Raw genomic sequence first — 15626 nt, forward strand, 5'->3', positions numbered from 1 at the left:
TCAACAACTTGTCATGGCATTTCTTATTTACAAATACTTATTAGAAATTTAGAAAAGCCTTTAATATTGTAGAGGTACGAAGATCGGTCTACACATTGACGTTGACATTTCGAAGAACAACATGGTGAAATACCTAAACTTTTTGAAGTCATTATCACAGAGCAAATGACTTTTTCGGTTTCTCCGTTCATTTCTTGTTTTTAGCTCGAATTTTTTAACGGTAAATTTACACTGACAAATTTGCTAGAATTTGTGAATCATGTAACAATAGGTCCGTGTGGGCGAAAACACTCCAGCTCTGAAAGTAAGTGAATAAATTTTAGGGAAATACACCATATACGTACAGTAAATGCAAATCGTGCAAATTTTTGATATTCTTTACTCAGACAAAACTTCTTCAAAAAGTATTCAGATTTCGTTATCTTGTCCAATAAAAAAGGTTTCCTTACATGAACTTGAATTTGATCGTTCAGCTTCATGCTATAGTAGTCCGATATCGTCGGTTCTGACAAATGAGCAGCTTCTTGATGAGAAAAAGGCGTTTGCACAATTTCATACCAATATCTTCAACTGAGGAATCAGTACGCGCATATACAGACAGACGAACATGGCTAAATCATTTCAGCTCGTCATACTGATCATTAATACATATATCCATACATTCGTCTTTATTTCTGGCGTAGACACCGTTTACGCGATTATAGCCGAGTTAACAACAGAGCACTAATCGTTTCTTCGCAATTTGGCGCCAATTGGAGACTCCAAGCGAAGCCAGGTCCTTCTCCAACTGGTCTTTCCAACGGAGTGGAGGTCTTTCTCTTCCGCTGCTTCCCACGGCGGGTAATGCGTCGAATACTTTCAGAGCTGGAGCGTTTTCCTTCATTCGGACGAAATGATCTAGCCAGCTTAGCCGCTGTCTTTTAATTCGCTGAACTATGTCGATGTCGTCGTATATCTCGTACAGCTCATCGTTCCATCGAATGCGATATTCGCTTTTGCCAATGCGCAAAGGACTATAAATCTCCTGCAGATCCTTTCTCTCGAAAACTCGTAACTTCGACTCATCAGATGTTGTCATCGTCCATGCCTCCTTACTATATAGCAGGACGTTAATAATGAGTGACTTAAAGAGTTTAGTCTTTTTTCGTCGTGAAAGGACTATACGTCTCAATTGCCTACTCAGTCCGAAGTAGCACCTGTTGACAAGAGTTATTCTGCGTTGGATTTCGAGGTTGACGTAGTGGTTTTGTTGTTAATACTGTTTCTAAGATAGACGAAATTATCTTCGACTTTAAAGTTATGACTGTCAATCTTGATATGCCGTCCCACAGTTCCCTAATACCGAGTTGCTGAAGAGTGCTCTCAGAGAGCACGGTTGCAAGTTGAGTAGAAAATCGTTCGGCTGTTTGTTGTGTTTGCAGCTCCTCGACGTCGAACCTTTCTAGTATTTGATGACGTGCAATTTTTGCTGCACGGAGCCCGTTGCGTATCTTATTTGCAACAAGATAGTGATCCGAGGCGATGTTAGGACCTCGGAGCTTGTGTACGTCTAAAACACAGTAGACGTGTCTTCCATTTCAAAGAGTGATCTTTCCGATCTTGAGACAGCCAGGTAGCCTCATAAATTTTCCTATGCTCGAATCGAGTCTTACAGATAACCATATTTCGGGCCCGGCAAAGTCAATAATTTCAACTCACTTGGGAATGTTTCATTATGGAGGCTGAATTTATCTCCCGTTGTGGCGTTGTTTGTGACCATTGTCGCGGATGATGGCTAGACGTTCATCTACCGGGGTGAATGCCAAGTCTCTCTTCCACTAAGAATCCTACACCGAATTTGCGCTCCTTTATCTGGCCTCTGTAGTAAAAGCCCCAAGGTGTTACTCGTCTCAGTCTTTGTCCCGTCCATCACACTTCTTGAGTGACAGTGATGCCACCTACCTAATTAAGGGACCGGACATTCCTAGGGCATGCCCTTAACTCGTAATCCCTAATCCTTTTACCGTAGTCGTCATCAAAAAGGGGGTCTAGTACTAAAATTTGAGGAGAATTATTTAAATACAAAAATATTCCCTTCCTAATAATCTCTTGCTATAAATTGATGAACTTAGGGCAATACTTCTCCTAGTTTAAAAGTTTAACCAGCACTCGAAAGTATTTCCTCGGCTGTTACATAACCAAACTTTTATTATAATTTCTGGAAGTTGGAGTCAAATTTGTATGGTATCCGTATAAATGTTGTGAAATGGTAATTTTTCATTTAATTTTCAGTCAGAACGCAGTGCTTAAGTGAACTTCTCTTCATGGTACCGACGGATCACCCTAATGCGAATAGTTATGTGTACTTATGCATATTCTTGAAAATGCGGAAGTTCTACTTATTATTAGATAAACTTAATTAAATTTATAATGACATACATATTTACATAAACAAACATATTTTCGTAAAATTATAATTGTAATAAGTAGACGGTTCTTAAACTTTGTAAGATACCTACATACATAAATACATGTGTATGTATGTAAGTGGTAAACAAAATAGCACAGATTCATATCGCAATGCAGTACGTGTAAACTGTAATTACATGGTTTTTATCAGCTGAAGACAAAATCAGGGCAAAAATTTATGTTGTTAATGAAAACACATCACAGTGAGGCAATTTTCATTTGCGCTAAAAGTTAAACTGAAATATACAAGCCACTCTATTCGAGAAGTATTAAAAAATTAGTTTAGCGGAGTAGTTTTTAATCGAGCTAGAAATCTCTAATTCACTAGAACATTACGAAGAAGCATACTATAATAATTAGTATTGAAATATGGGCGTAGCTTTTCTTCGGATAAGCATAGTGTACTTATCTGCTATATCGAATTGCGGAACTTGCTCTGATACATTACTCTTAGATACGGATAAGTTCCAGAACTTGACAACAAGTTTTTTAACTCACACACTATTCGATAAATATGGGGATGATGACTGACTTGTAGAATTTGGTCATTGTTCGTCGAGAGAGGACCTTACTTCTAAATTGCCTACTGAGTCCGAAGTAGCAGCTGTTGGCAAAAGTTATTCTGCGTTGGATTTCGAGGCTGACACTGTTGTTGGTGTTAATGCTGGTTCCGAGATAGACGAAATTATCTACGGTTGCGAAGGTATGACTGTCCTTCCCAACGTCAGTCTGCACAGCCGTATTAGTTTTGCGGATATACCAATTTCAGACATAACGCCATATTAGCAGCTCTTTTTCATGTTGCCAAAAGCAGCTTTGAAATCGACGAAGCGGTGGTGTGTGTCGATACTTTTTCCACGGGTCTTTTCCAAGATTTGGCGCATGATGAATATCTGGTCAGGTATTCATTTTCCAGACCAAGAGCCACACTAGGAAAGTCCAATCAATTTGTTGACGGTGGGCTTTAATCTAACGGTACGCTCGTTAGAACCTTATATGCGATGTTGAGGAGGCTAATCCCACTGTAGTTGGCGCAGATTGTGGAGTCTTTCAAATTTCAATTATCGAGCATGCTTTCTTCAGACCATATTCTACAAAGAAGCTGATGCATGCTCCTTAACAGTTTTTCGCCGCCGTATTTGAATAGTTCAGCCGGCAATCCATCGGTCCCGTCACCTTGTTGTTTTTCCGACGGCAATTGCTATTCGAACTTCTTCATAGTCGGGCAATGGAATGACTGTTCCATCGACATCGATTGGGAAATGGGATTCACCATCTCCTTGTGTTATGCTTTCACTGCCATTCAGCAGTTTGGAAAATTATTACTTCCATAATTTCAGTATGCTCTGAGCATCAGTCACCATATCACCTCTGGGTGTTATACAAGAGTATAATAGTTATCCAATGAAGCATATTAATTTAATTCTTAATTGTAGCGCTTTACTTTTATTTACTATTATTTTATTGGGTTTTGTGGGCGATTTGAGAAAAAGCAATTTTTGTCAATTCGGTTTTTGCGGGCTGTTTAAAGGAACCACTACGGGCATTTGTCTCGCATAGTTTGTCCAATAATCCACAACCCCAACCCACTGTGCGATGGAGGTTTACTCATCGTTTTGAAGTGCGTCTCCCAGAACATACCACAACGTGCGAGTATACCCTCAAAACTATGTTGTCACCTCCACTCACAACAAATACTATTGACTTTTATACACGTAAAACTGTACGTTCGCGGTAAAAACAATAATAACGCTAAAGTACCGTTGTTGTTTTATAAAAATATTTATCGTTCGCATTTGCTGATAAGCGATAAGAAAAAATAAATGGAAATAAAAAACATATATTTCTCAGCGCGACTAAAAGTATGTATAAATACAAATCAGTCAGTGGGTCGATAGTATGAAACAATCAATCAGTGTGCATTAATACCTAAATTCGAAGTGACAGAAGCAAAGAAAATACTTTAAAATAATTCAAAAGGCAAACAAGTTTTCAAATACAAAAACAAAAATGCTGTGTAAAAAGTTCTACATAATATTTGCCACGTTGTTGGCCTTCTGCTATGCCAATACAATAACAACACTCGCTGATGAGGCGCCTTTGGATGCGGACCAGAACCAGGAGGAGCAGCCATGTCCAGTGATCTGTCCGGCTTTGTATGCGCCTACTTGTGGCTATGACGGCATTGGCTATGAGCAATTCGTCAATCCCTGCATGATGCAGGTGGAAAACTGTGCGCGTAGGAAGGAGCGTGTTTCGCTGCAAAAACGTGAGTAACCGCAGCGCAAAGTGATCGCGTAACCTCGTTAGTTATAATAAACGAAATATTTCAAATATATTTTTACAGCCTTCACACAGGCCGACAATGATTGGTGCAGTACGAAATTGGTAAATAACCTCTATGAAATTGTGTCCAACTTCGCGGACAATTTGAACAAAGAGGAGTGCTTGAAACCCTGTCCGATGATTTACGATCCCGTGTGCATTTCGAATGGCGAATATCGTGTCACCGTCGCCACCGCTTGCCAATTGGACATCTACAACTGTGCGCTGAAGGGCACCAAATGTGAGTAGCATTTGAAAAAGTATCTTTTTTGTACCCATAGTTTTGGAGTATTACTTATATTATGAGGTTCATGAAATATCGCTTGTTTGTAAAAATGCCAACGAGGCAACACCGTTGTACTATATAACAGTTACGACGGTGGAGATATGTAGTTGTTTTTAGCTTCGCTTTAACGAAGCAACGTTGAAAAATTTAGCAAAAACGAACAATCTTTAAGTTAACCGAGTCTTCGTCGTGCAGCACATTTGTTGTTAACGTGAATACGAAATAATAGTGAGATGTTCGATTGCAATGAGAGTTCGATCGGTTAAAACGGTACAACTAACCATAAGCAGCCGCATTTTCGCAACACCTACATTGAAACATCGGAGGACCTATAAAGTATATGTATATCATATAAATATGATCAGCGTGACGAGCTGAGTCGATTTAGCCTTGTCAGTCCGTCTTTATATATGTACGTGAACTAGTCCCTCAGTTTTTGAGAAAGCGCATACGACCTTGTCTCTCCAAGAAGCTGCTTATTTGTGGGAATCGACAATGTCGGACTACTATAGCATATAGCTGTCATACTAGCTGACCGATCAAAAAGAAATCCTTGTGTGGAAAACAGTTTTATTTGACAAGATATTTTCACGAAATTTGACATTGAATGGTCCTTGTCAACGCCACGAATTTCTTCGAACATATTGTTTAGATCACACTACTATAACATACCATATAGCTGCCATACAAACTGGCCGATCAAAATTAATATTCAGTTTTCCGTTCCCACAACAGTCGGGATAAAATTTCACGAGTCTACGCAAGCGGAGCGGACTCGGATTTTTATCCAGTCAAGGACTGTGAACTCGATAAAATTCTGCCGCTACAACAGCAACAACTATTCAGTTTTTTTGAATACTTTTTTAAGCTGTAAAACCCGACCTGTGAAGGGTATTATAGCTTTGGTGCAGTCGAATTTAAACATTTTCATTTACTTCTTAATAAACCATATCATTATCAAAGCGAAATCGGTTCACTATTTAGAAATAATTTACTTCTGAAACAAGCGCTGGGTATAAAAATTTTGACAGCTTCTCATTCTTATCTTATGTTATCTTTGAAATGCTAACTTTTACTTACATATTTAACGTATGTATACTCTTTGCAGTGGAATCCAAGCTCTTCAAAATACTGAGTACCAGGAAATGCGAGCTCAACTAAACTCAACAGACAAACAATCATCGGCTTGACAAAATTTCATAAAACAATGAGTTAATAAATCATAGAAAGCTTCTAAAATGTTCTTTTTTATATAAAGTTTTTTAGGTCTCTTAATGAACCTGTTCCAATAAATATGTGATTATATGTAAATATAAAAATGTAATAGAATTTATAGTTATAATGTATTAGTCATTTGGTTAGTTAAGTAGGTATACGTGCTCTTTTCACTGTGCAATAAATATTTTGTTCTTATCGATAAAACGGCAGTTCTTTAAATCACTCGATTTATGTCCCAGCCAATTTGCGAAACACTGATTATTCTGATAAGTTAAAAATAACAAAGGTTTTTATAGACACGCAGTTAACTTTATTTATATTAGGATTATAAAATCGAAATCTACACCTCTCAGTATACGGGTACATATGTATATATCGTCACCTAAAATGCAAAATATCATAACATCACTTTTCATAAGTTTGCAGGCGAAGGAAAAACGATATAATAGAAATCACTCATATTGCAAAAAATTTGAGTTTTGGTTATAAAAAGGTTATATATTGGTTAAATCTGACAGCGGAAGCTGAAAATTTTATGCTACATATACATATGTAATATGCTGTAAGCAATAAAAAACTTAATTTCCCTTTTTTTGAAGATACAATTTCGCATTTTATATGTATAACTAGCTGACCCCGCAGCCGTTGTCCTGCGTGAAATTATATGCTTTGAAATGAAAAAAAGTTGAAATTAAATTGTGTTGAAAATGATTTATTTTCGATTTTTCTACATTTTTTTTAATGTAGCGCAGCTTAATAAACATAATTTTTTTGATTTCTGTTCTGGTGCGTAAATATACAAAGAAGATGGATTTCCAACTCGTCAACACGCCACATATGTATATCTGGCCAATTTTCCCTGGAAATTGAATACGTTTGAAATGAAATGACTGTCCCTTGTATTCGATAACTGCGTCATAATCAGTCGGGTTCCATTACACAGTTTCGGCGCATGAAGATTGTGAAACACAATAATGTCATATCCAACTTTGAGACGCAAATGATGCTGGGGCATACCAAGGCTCTCCAAAGAATTTGGAAATTCCACTGGATAATTTACGGTTTCGTCTTTCTTGTCAAGACGATCGATCGATTTATATGAGCGCAAACCTCCCGAAATTTGACTTTGAATCTTCCAGTTTAAGTCATTAACATCGGTATTTTTGGCAACTAAAATTGCGCGTGCACTCAAGCAATTGCAGTTACGATAATTTTTCCAATGTGCGGATAAACATTCGTGATGAGTTCATCTTCCGTTGAAGTGAATTGACAAAAGGGATGTGAAATTGATATCAAACCACTGGAAGTATCAACCGAAATTTGCCCATTTCCAATTCTAAGCGAATACAATATAAAATGTCGTCGGCAATGTCATTATTTCGTATCCCATAATTAACGCGAATTTGAAGGCTGATATGTCGAAATGATCTTCGCGAAAAGTATGCGAACTTCAGTGGCATGCGAAGTAACTATTGCATTGTCCTTCCTCTGTTTCCAGTGAATAGCATGTTCCAGCAAACGCAACTGCTGGCATGCTTCTCAAAAAGTTGCACACACTGTACCATTCACAATACGCAATGACTTAAATGAAGTTGAACCGCGTGACTCACAACGGTCGGAAAACTTTCATGAATAGCAAAAGTAAACATCCTACAAAGCGCTTTATTGCGGTTCACATATCGACCCATTTGATACTGCTGATCTCATATTGTTCAAGGCCAATAACCGCTATGTTGCTTTCTTTGGTGACGTACTTGCAAACGTATTTCATCGATTTCACCAATCTACAATATTCAACATTGACATGAGTTTTGAATGTGAATTAGCCAAAAGTGGCGAATAGGGTACGATCCATATGTTTTCAACTTCGACGTGTTGTTAACGTCGATATTCACGCCTCTAAACACTAAATGTTCTGCCATTGTCGTCTGGTGAGCGACGCCGATACAGTGAATATCCATCATTTCCCATTTCCGTTTCCGAAAGAAAAGCAAATGAGTGGTGTTTCGTGCATTTATTGTCTGACATACAGACCAAAGTGGGATTGTAAGGTTCCCAAAGTCCATGAACCATATTGGTTTTCACCACTTCGTATAATTCTGGATCTATCTCTGAATCAGGAATTTCAGCTGAAATGATTTCATCAATTTGATCTGGTGTAATCACCATCCGTATCCAAAGAAGAATGTGTGCGTGCGGCAACACGCAACAGAATACATTAAGCATCTAACAGCACCATATATACCATATGTTGCTTCAAGATAAAGACCGTCAAACATCGTAGCTATTGTTTAAAAAGTCGTGCTGTGATATCGTTACGATCGCTAGTTGATTGACCGCGATCCATAATTCCGCACGTACTATGTCATCGCATTTTGGGAGTACTTCTTGCCTTTCTTTGGGCTGCCATACGTTGATGGCAAAAAGAACGCCGACAAATATTAGCGCGACCTCTTCGTGGCTTCGTAACAAATTTCAATCAGTAATTGATCACTTCGCCTGAAACACACATAAAGTTTTCACTGAATAATTTTCAACAATTTTTCCTTTGGATAGCCGGAATAAAAAAACAAGCGACCGCAATTGAACGATTCAACAAACGATCAATTGAACGATCAAATCAAAATATTGAAAAACAAAACAAACAAAAATTGTAAAAATGTGTATGTATGAAAAATGTTACTTTTTGGAATTGTCCAATTTTCCGACTTCTCCTCATGAAAAGTATAAGGTATTTGTTTCTAAACCTTTCCCGATCCACAACAAACAAACTTTAAAAATTTCATTAAGCGTTCTCTTAGTGTTACTAACAAACAAACATTCATTTTTATATACATACATACGTATGTATGTACATATGTTGAATATAATGTTAGAAACGAATGGTGAATACGTTACTTAAAAGCGCTTAGTAACATACAAACAAATCACTTGCCTTTGTACACCAATGTTGCGCTCAAACATTAATTCACTGTTTTATTTGTCATTTTAAAAAGCTTAAATTAAAATTATGTATGTAAGTGCCAAGCTCCGCTGAGTCACTTACTCCAAGATCTAGCTTTATCGTGACTGGTTAATTCCTTTCTAGCATTCAAATCGGTCCATCAGAGACTCGAAATTTCGATTTTATGAGAACTTTTACTTAAAATCTGATCTCTTAGCTGGATATATTAAGTTTGCCACGAAGTTTCTAATACCAAGAAGAAAACTTCGGAGACCCTGGGCACCTTGATAATAGCTCGGCTTCAATTTGCCACCATGAGACTACCTCCAAGTGTGGTTTCCCCTTATACTTCAAAACCGAGCGCATTGAAAGTACATGTTCTGAGTTGTCTACACACTCTGTCCACGTCGGATAAAATGGACTAAAGTCATACGATATTTGTATAGGTAGCTTCTAAAGCTGCCATGGCCACTGAGTATTTGGGTCAGGTGGAAATCCAGGTCCTCATCTTGTCTATCTATCCACAAATGTATGTTCGGAATTCGGCTGGGTGTTCACCGTCCTTTGCACGAAGTTTGCCACCGTTGCTGGCACATTGCGATACGACAACTAGAGTAAAACCGATCCATGGCACTCGAATTACCGATTTGCTGGGCGATTATGTCGATCGAATATTGGACGCTATATTTTGGCAATGAAACATCTTAATAATTTTTGCAATAAATTTCCAGCACTATCAACTCCAATGACAGCATTGTCTCATCGAAAACTGCACGTCCCAAAAAAAAAAAAACATCCGTTAAATTTAAATCGAAGTGTAAATGTTGAATCCTCTTAAAAGCGCCATCTCTCGCGTTGAATTGACAATTGATAATAGAGTTGCCCAGAAGAGATTTACTAATCAAGCTACTCCCATCTAAATGAGAGAAAGAGTTAAATGTTCATTTCATTCAATATTTTCTAAGAAAACAACAATTATTTGTCTAATTTGAAACAAAGATACCTGTTGTCAATACTTGGCCAGCACATTTCTCCGCCACCTTCGCGTTGTTCTCCCTGCGCGCTTTATTTATTTTGCCACAAATACCGAACCATCAATTATTTGATGTCAACGCCTTGGGTTTTTAGTGTTTACTCCCCACCGCAGTGTAGGCGCTAAACGCCGCAACCTTTTTGGCTGCATCCATCAAAAGAGTCATTAACGCTACAACAACTTCGATTGTTACGACGCGTCACTGGTTTGTTTACATGCGAGTGCGCAAGTGTGTACGTGTGTTTGAGTTGAGTATGTGCGTGTTGTTGCTGCAAGAGCGGCAACGTTTGTTTTGTGGCGCATTGCTGTCGATCGGTTGATTGGTTTTCCAACTTCATTGCGCATGCGCAGCACACTTGCGAAGGCCGCAGAGCCCAATCGACGTGGTTACCTCGTTTATTTGTGGCGTAGACTTGCCGATTACTACGCGTTAACACCCTTTTTCTTTTTGTACAATTTATTTTTCTTATTTTTTAATTGCATAATTATTCTTTGTTTTATTGACTTGCAAGTGTGTGTTCCGTGTCCGGGTATTTGGGACTCAACTCCGTTCAATGCGCCGTGTTCTGGGAACCCTTATGACCCAACGCGGCGGTGGCAATCGGACACGGTTAAAACGCGCGATGCTTATCATACTGTGAGGCATGCGGATGGACGCGCGATAACGTTTAACGTTTTGAAAATAATAATACAAACAGTAAAAAACAACAACAGCACATTTACTAAAAAAAAGAACAAACACTGAAATGGTTATTTAAGCGAACAGTTTTGTTTCTTGGTTGACATGTTGGCAAGTTTGTATGCTTGCGCACACATACATACATACTTATATATGTATTTATCGATAAGCGAGTGTCTTACTGTTTGTTCGTTTGCTCGTCTATTTTGTACCCACTGCTTAACATTGTGCGCAGAGTACTATTACAGACTTGTGGGCGAAAGGAAAACAATTAGTTCTTGTTCTTATATAAATTAGGCTACTAAACACAAAACTTGCATGAAAATCGGTAAGATTGAGACATGGTTTGTCGAGGTTCGACCTCCACTTCACCCACGTCATAGTCTCGTCAAACTGTATCGTAAATATTTGGCTGACCCTGCAGTGTATATAAGTTAATATTAAAGAGTCTCGTCAAGGGGTTGTCCGGTTGTCGGCTATACTTCGGAGCGTGCACGCACCGACTGGATTCGATATAGGGCGTTCCTAGCTAACGAACGCGCGACTGGTCAGTTGCCTTCGAACACCTGGAGAGTCAGGACAAACATTTTTCTGTGAGTGGCGCAGCGTTCGTAAGAGCAGAGGTACGCCATTAAGTTCTGTGTGAAACTCGGTAAATCTGCGACAGAGATGTTTCGGAGCGTGCACGCACCGACTGGATTCGATATAGGGCGTTCCTAGCTAACGAACGCGTGGCTGGTCAGTTGCCTCCGAGCACCTGTAGAGTCAGGACAAACATTTTTCGCGCGAAGTGTTTCTGTGAGTGGCGCAACGTTCGTAAGAGCAGAGGTACGCCATTAAGTTTTGTGTGAAACTCGGTAAATCTGCGACAGAGACGTTTGATATGATCAAGCAGACTTACCCAGATATTGTTTAGCAAGAAGTGGTGTGTTTCAGTGACACCAGGCCTCTTCGTCCAAAAAAGGGAAGAATGAGCAAATCCAAAGTGAAAACGATGCTCATTGTCTTTTTTGATGTCAAAGGCATCGTCCGCCATGAATTTCTTCTTCCTGGACAAACCGTCAACGCCAAGTTTTACGTGGAAGTCCTCAAGAGACTCAAATGAAGGGTCAATCGGGTCCGATAAGACATCGCAGCCGATTGGAAGTTGCACCACCACAACGCCCCGGCTTACACCGCCTTTCTTGTGAACAGCTACTTAACCAAGGCCGATATCCCAACGTTTCCGCAGCTGTCCTTCAGCCCAGATGTACTGCCATGGGAAGTAACGATAACCTTACCGCCCATGGAGCTCTGGCTTTCTTTAAGAATTGACCCGGCAGCTCATTTTGATGAGCCAAGGTGCGCAAGAAATAGAATGAACAGTACCACAACAACAAAACGATAACAAGAACTCCAACGCAGGTAAGAGCATTCCTGGAACTAAACGTAAGTTTACCTTGAACGCGCTATAGCCAGAAGAACGTGCGTCGATTGAGGAACATGTCGGAGATGACGATGACATGCCGCCATGCAGCGGCACTCTTCAGGCGACATGTACTGCACCCAAGAAGCATCTGTACTACATGGTTCTGGCCTCTTGTGCAAACTGGCGGTTTTGGCCATGGAGTCAGAGCTTCCGAACACCTGATTCTAGACTGCACAGCATTCTGTAGACGAAGGATCAAAGCCTTTGGATCTATAAATCCGAATAGGGATCATATCGCCTCAATAGCACGCAGCAGGTTATCGTAACTTATTAGTGATATGGACCTATATGATTCGAGAAGGGAGGCCACAGTAGACCTTATATCGCGGCGGTGCAAAACTCATTTTATTTCAATATATCTAATAGACTAATTCCAAATTGAGTTCATATTCTGACCAATGCTTGACAGGGGAACCACTGCTCGTTTACATACTGATGCAATTTGAGTTTGGTTGCCATTTCTTGCAACCTCATTGACTTTACAATTTCTGACGATTGCGCTGTGGCCATCCAGACAAGTTTCCTAACGAAGTTAATGTAAACCAAAATAAAAAAAAGTTCTGTTTTCTGCAGACTGGATAAGAAAGCGAAGCAAATGGTTGTGGTAGTGAACGGGAGCAAGACGAAATATCTCCTGTCATCAAACAGTTGTCGCACTCCCGACTTGGCTCCCACGTCGCTGTTGAGAGTCAAAATTCGAAGTCGTAGAAAATTTTGTCAATCTTGGAACCAGTATTAACACCAACCACAATGTAAGCCTAGATATCTAACGCAGAATAACTCTTACCAACGAGTGCTATTTCGGATTGAGTAGACAATTGAGAAGTAAAGTCCTCTCTCGACCAACAAAGGCCAATCCCTATAAGTCACTCATTATTCCCCTTCTGATATATAGTGCAGAGGCAGAGACGATGCTAACATCTGGTGAGACGACGGTTCGAGTTTTCTAGAGAAGAGTTCTGCGGAAAATTTATGGACCTTTGCGCATTGGCAATGGCGAATATCGCATTCGATGAAACAAAGAGCTGTAGGAGTTATACGATGACATTGACATAGTTCAGCGCACTAAGAGACAGCGGCTACGCTGGCTAGTTCATGTCGACCGTATGTATGAAAACACTCCAGCTCTGATAGTATTCGACGCAGTATCCGTCGGGGGAAGCAGATGATGAGGAAGAACCTCTTTTGCAGAGATCAGGTAGAGAAGGACCTGACTGTACTTAGTATCTCGAATTGGCGCCATATTGCAAAAAGAAAAAACGACTGGCGCGCTTTTGTTAACTCGGAAAGAGAAGAAGAAAATAAAATTATCACACCTTCCGTTATCTCAGCTTCCAATTTTTTTTTTTTTGGCAGCTATGTTTTGCTTCCAGCCGAACCTTGTACTTCCTTACTTATTTAATTCTTTACATTTACCCATTTGTAAGTGCGTCGCCCCCTTTCTGTCTTTTAAATTAATGTGCGCTCGGCTTTGCATACAAAAAATCACAGCAGGGCATCTCCAGCAACAAAATACCTCATGTTAACATATAAACAACCGCGCCGGCGCACCGCCACTACGCACTATACACGCGTCCCATGATCATCGTCATTATTGGTGAGTTCTTGGCGCTTCGCACATTCCGTAACTTCTTAATTGGTCAATTGGTGTAGCAAAGCGGACGGCTCGCAGCAAGCTCGAGCTCAGCAAAGACGAGAAGGGTGCCGCAAGTGCAACGCGCATCCGCCCGCTGCGAAACGAGTTGGAATGTCCGCTCTTTCGGAGTGTTGACACACGCTGCACACAACTTGCATTTTAATTTATTAACTCAATAAATAACAACATTTTATGATGAAAAACTCCAAGCGGGAGCTTCAACAGCCAAAACATGTCAGCACATGTGTACGATTCATATCGCCAGCGCCGAGCGTGTTGTATATGCACACAGCTGTAATAACAAACGTTGAGTTGTGGACACTTGCGCCGCCATGTCCTCCATCGTCCCCTTTTCGCTCGCTGTCCACAATTAACGTGTTTGATTTGCTGCGCCCACTTGGACCCGCTGCTCGACCGCGCAAACCGCTCGCTTGCTGTGCAAGTTAATGTCGTTAGAGTCGATGGAGTTTATAATGGGTGTCTTGCATATTTGCATGCTTTCCAGCAGTGGGCCGCGGGTTCCAAGAAGCGCTGCTTTGTCAAATGAGGCTATCAAAGTTCTTAGTATTTATGTAAGCGCTTTAAACGTGCTTGACAAGGCTACTTGAAGGTGAACGAAAATAACTAGTAAGGCGTAAAAGAATATTTAATTATAAATTTCAGCATAAATAAATTATGGGTCACTATATGGTTAAACATATTAAACAGTTAGTATAGCGCACAGTAGGAACATTACCTAAGGTTTATGAGCCGACGAAACATGTGCGACTGACGTTTGGTGGGCATCCCACCTAAAGAATATACATACACATTCATAAACGTGACTCATAAAATTCGTTAGTTAAATTCTTAAAGTCGGCAATTATGTAATTTGCATAAAGCAAGTTGGAAGAGTTGTACGAGTAAGCGAACTGGCTACAGGTTATGACTTATGTTCAGAGAGCTCAGAAATCGCAAGCCCTTACATATGTATGTTCTCTCGAACGCCGTCGATATAAAGAAGTAGCTTGAGCTACATATCTCTTGAATTCGGAGGTATTGGGAGAGAATATTAAATGAACAGAATAGCGTCCTAATTTTCTCCATCTACCTTCTTGTCTAAATAACATATCCTTAATCGTGAGTGATAAAATATTTTGGTTAAGTCGTTCAAGAATGTACATACATACATATAAATATAATTTAATAAAGAAAGTTGTGAGAATTCTAAGCGAATCGCAGATCCTTACGAGTATGAAAGACCTTCACATGAAGTTGGAATGTCGTCTTCAATATGAATCTTTAACTTTATAAAAAGAGCAAGAACTATTTCGTATGTCGAGAGCGCTCGCAAAGTGCTAACTTTATCTTTTACAAGTATCGCTAAAACATTGTTTCACCCTATTTTGATCCTTAAATGTGAACATTAATTATCAATGTTCTTCGCAATCAAAAGGATTGCAAAAAACATACTAAAAGAACATACTAAAGGGTAATTAATTTCGCTGTTCCCTACTTTTTTGAAGAAACTTCAAATTTATTGGGGAATGCCTTTTATCATTCCAAAGAACATTCTTTGGCATTTATTTTTTTAAGATTATCTCTTTCAA

General features: G+C 39.5%; 1 protein-coding gene across 1 annotated transcript; it reads left to right on the forward strand.

The window, feature by feature from the left end:
* The first annotated feature begins 4340 nt into the window (after nt 1–4340).
* Nucleotides 4341–6363, forward strand: LOC120779431 (enhancer of split M1 protein). Its single transcript, XM_040111667.1, has 3 exons — nt 4341–4717; nt 4796–5014; nt 6168–6363. The coding sequence occupies exons 1-3, from the start codon at nt 4459–4461 to the stop codon at nt 6218–6220; spliced, it is 531 nt and encodes a 176-aa protein (XP_039967601.1). The 5' UTR covers nt 4341–4458; the 3' UTR covers nt 6221–6363.
* The last annotated feature ends 9263 nt before the right edge of the window (nt 6364–15626 follow it).

The sequence above is a fragment of the Bactrocera tryoni genome, chromosome 1 (assembly GCF_016617805.1).
Source record: "Bactrocera tryoni isolate S06 chromosome 1, CSIRO_BtryS06_freeze2, whole genome shotgun sequence".
In the NCBI taxonomy this organism is placed as follows: Eukaryota; Metazoa; Arthropoda; class Insecta; order Diptera; family Tephritidae; genus Bactrocera; species Bactrocera tryoni.

Coding starts and splice junctions, on each gene's coding strand:
- LOC120779431 (XM_040111667.1), top strand. CDS start 4,459: ATGCTGTGTAAAAAGTTCTACATAATATTTGCCACGTTGTTGGCCTTC. Junction 4,718..4,795: donor GCGTGTTTCGCTGCAAAAAC/GTGAGTAACCGC, acceptor ATATTTTTACAG/CCTTCACACAGGCCGACAAT. Junction 5,015..6,167: donor TGCGCTGAAGGGCACCAAAT/GTGAGTAGCATT, acceptor TACTCTTTGCAG/TGGAATCCAAGCTCTTCAAA.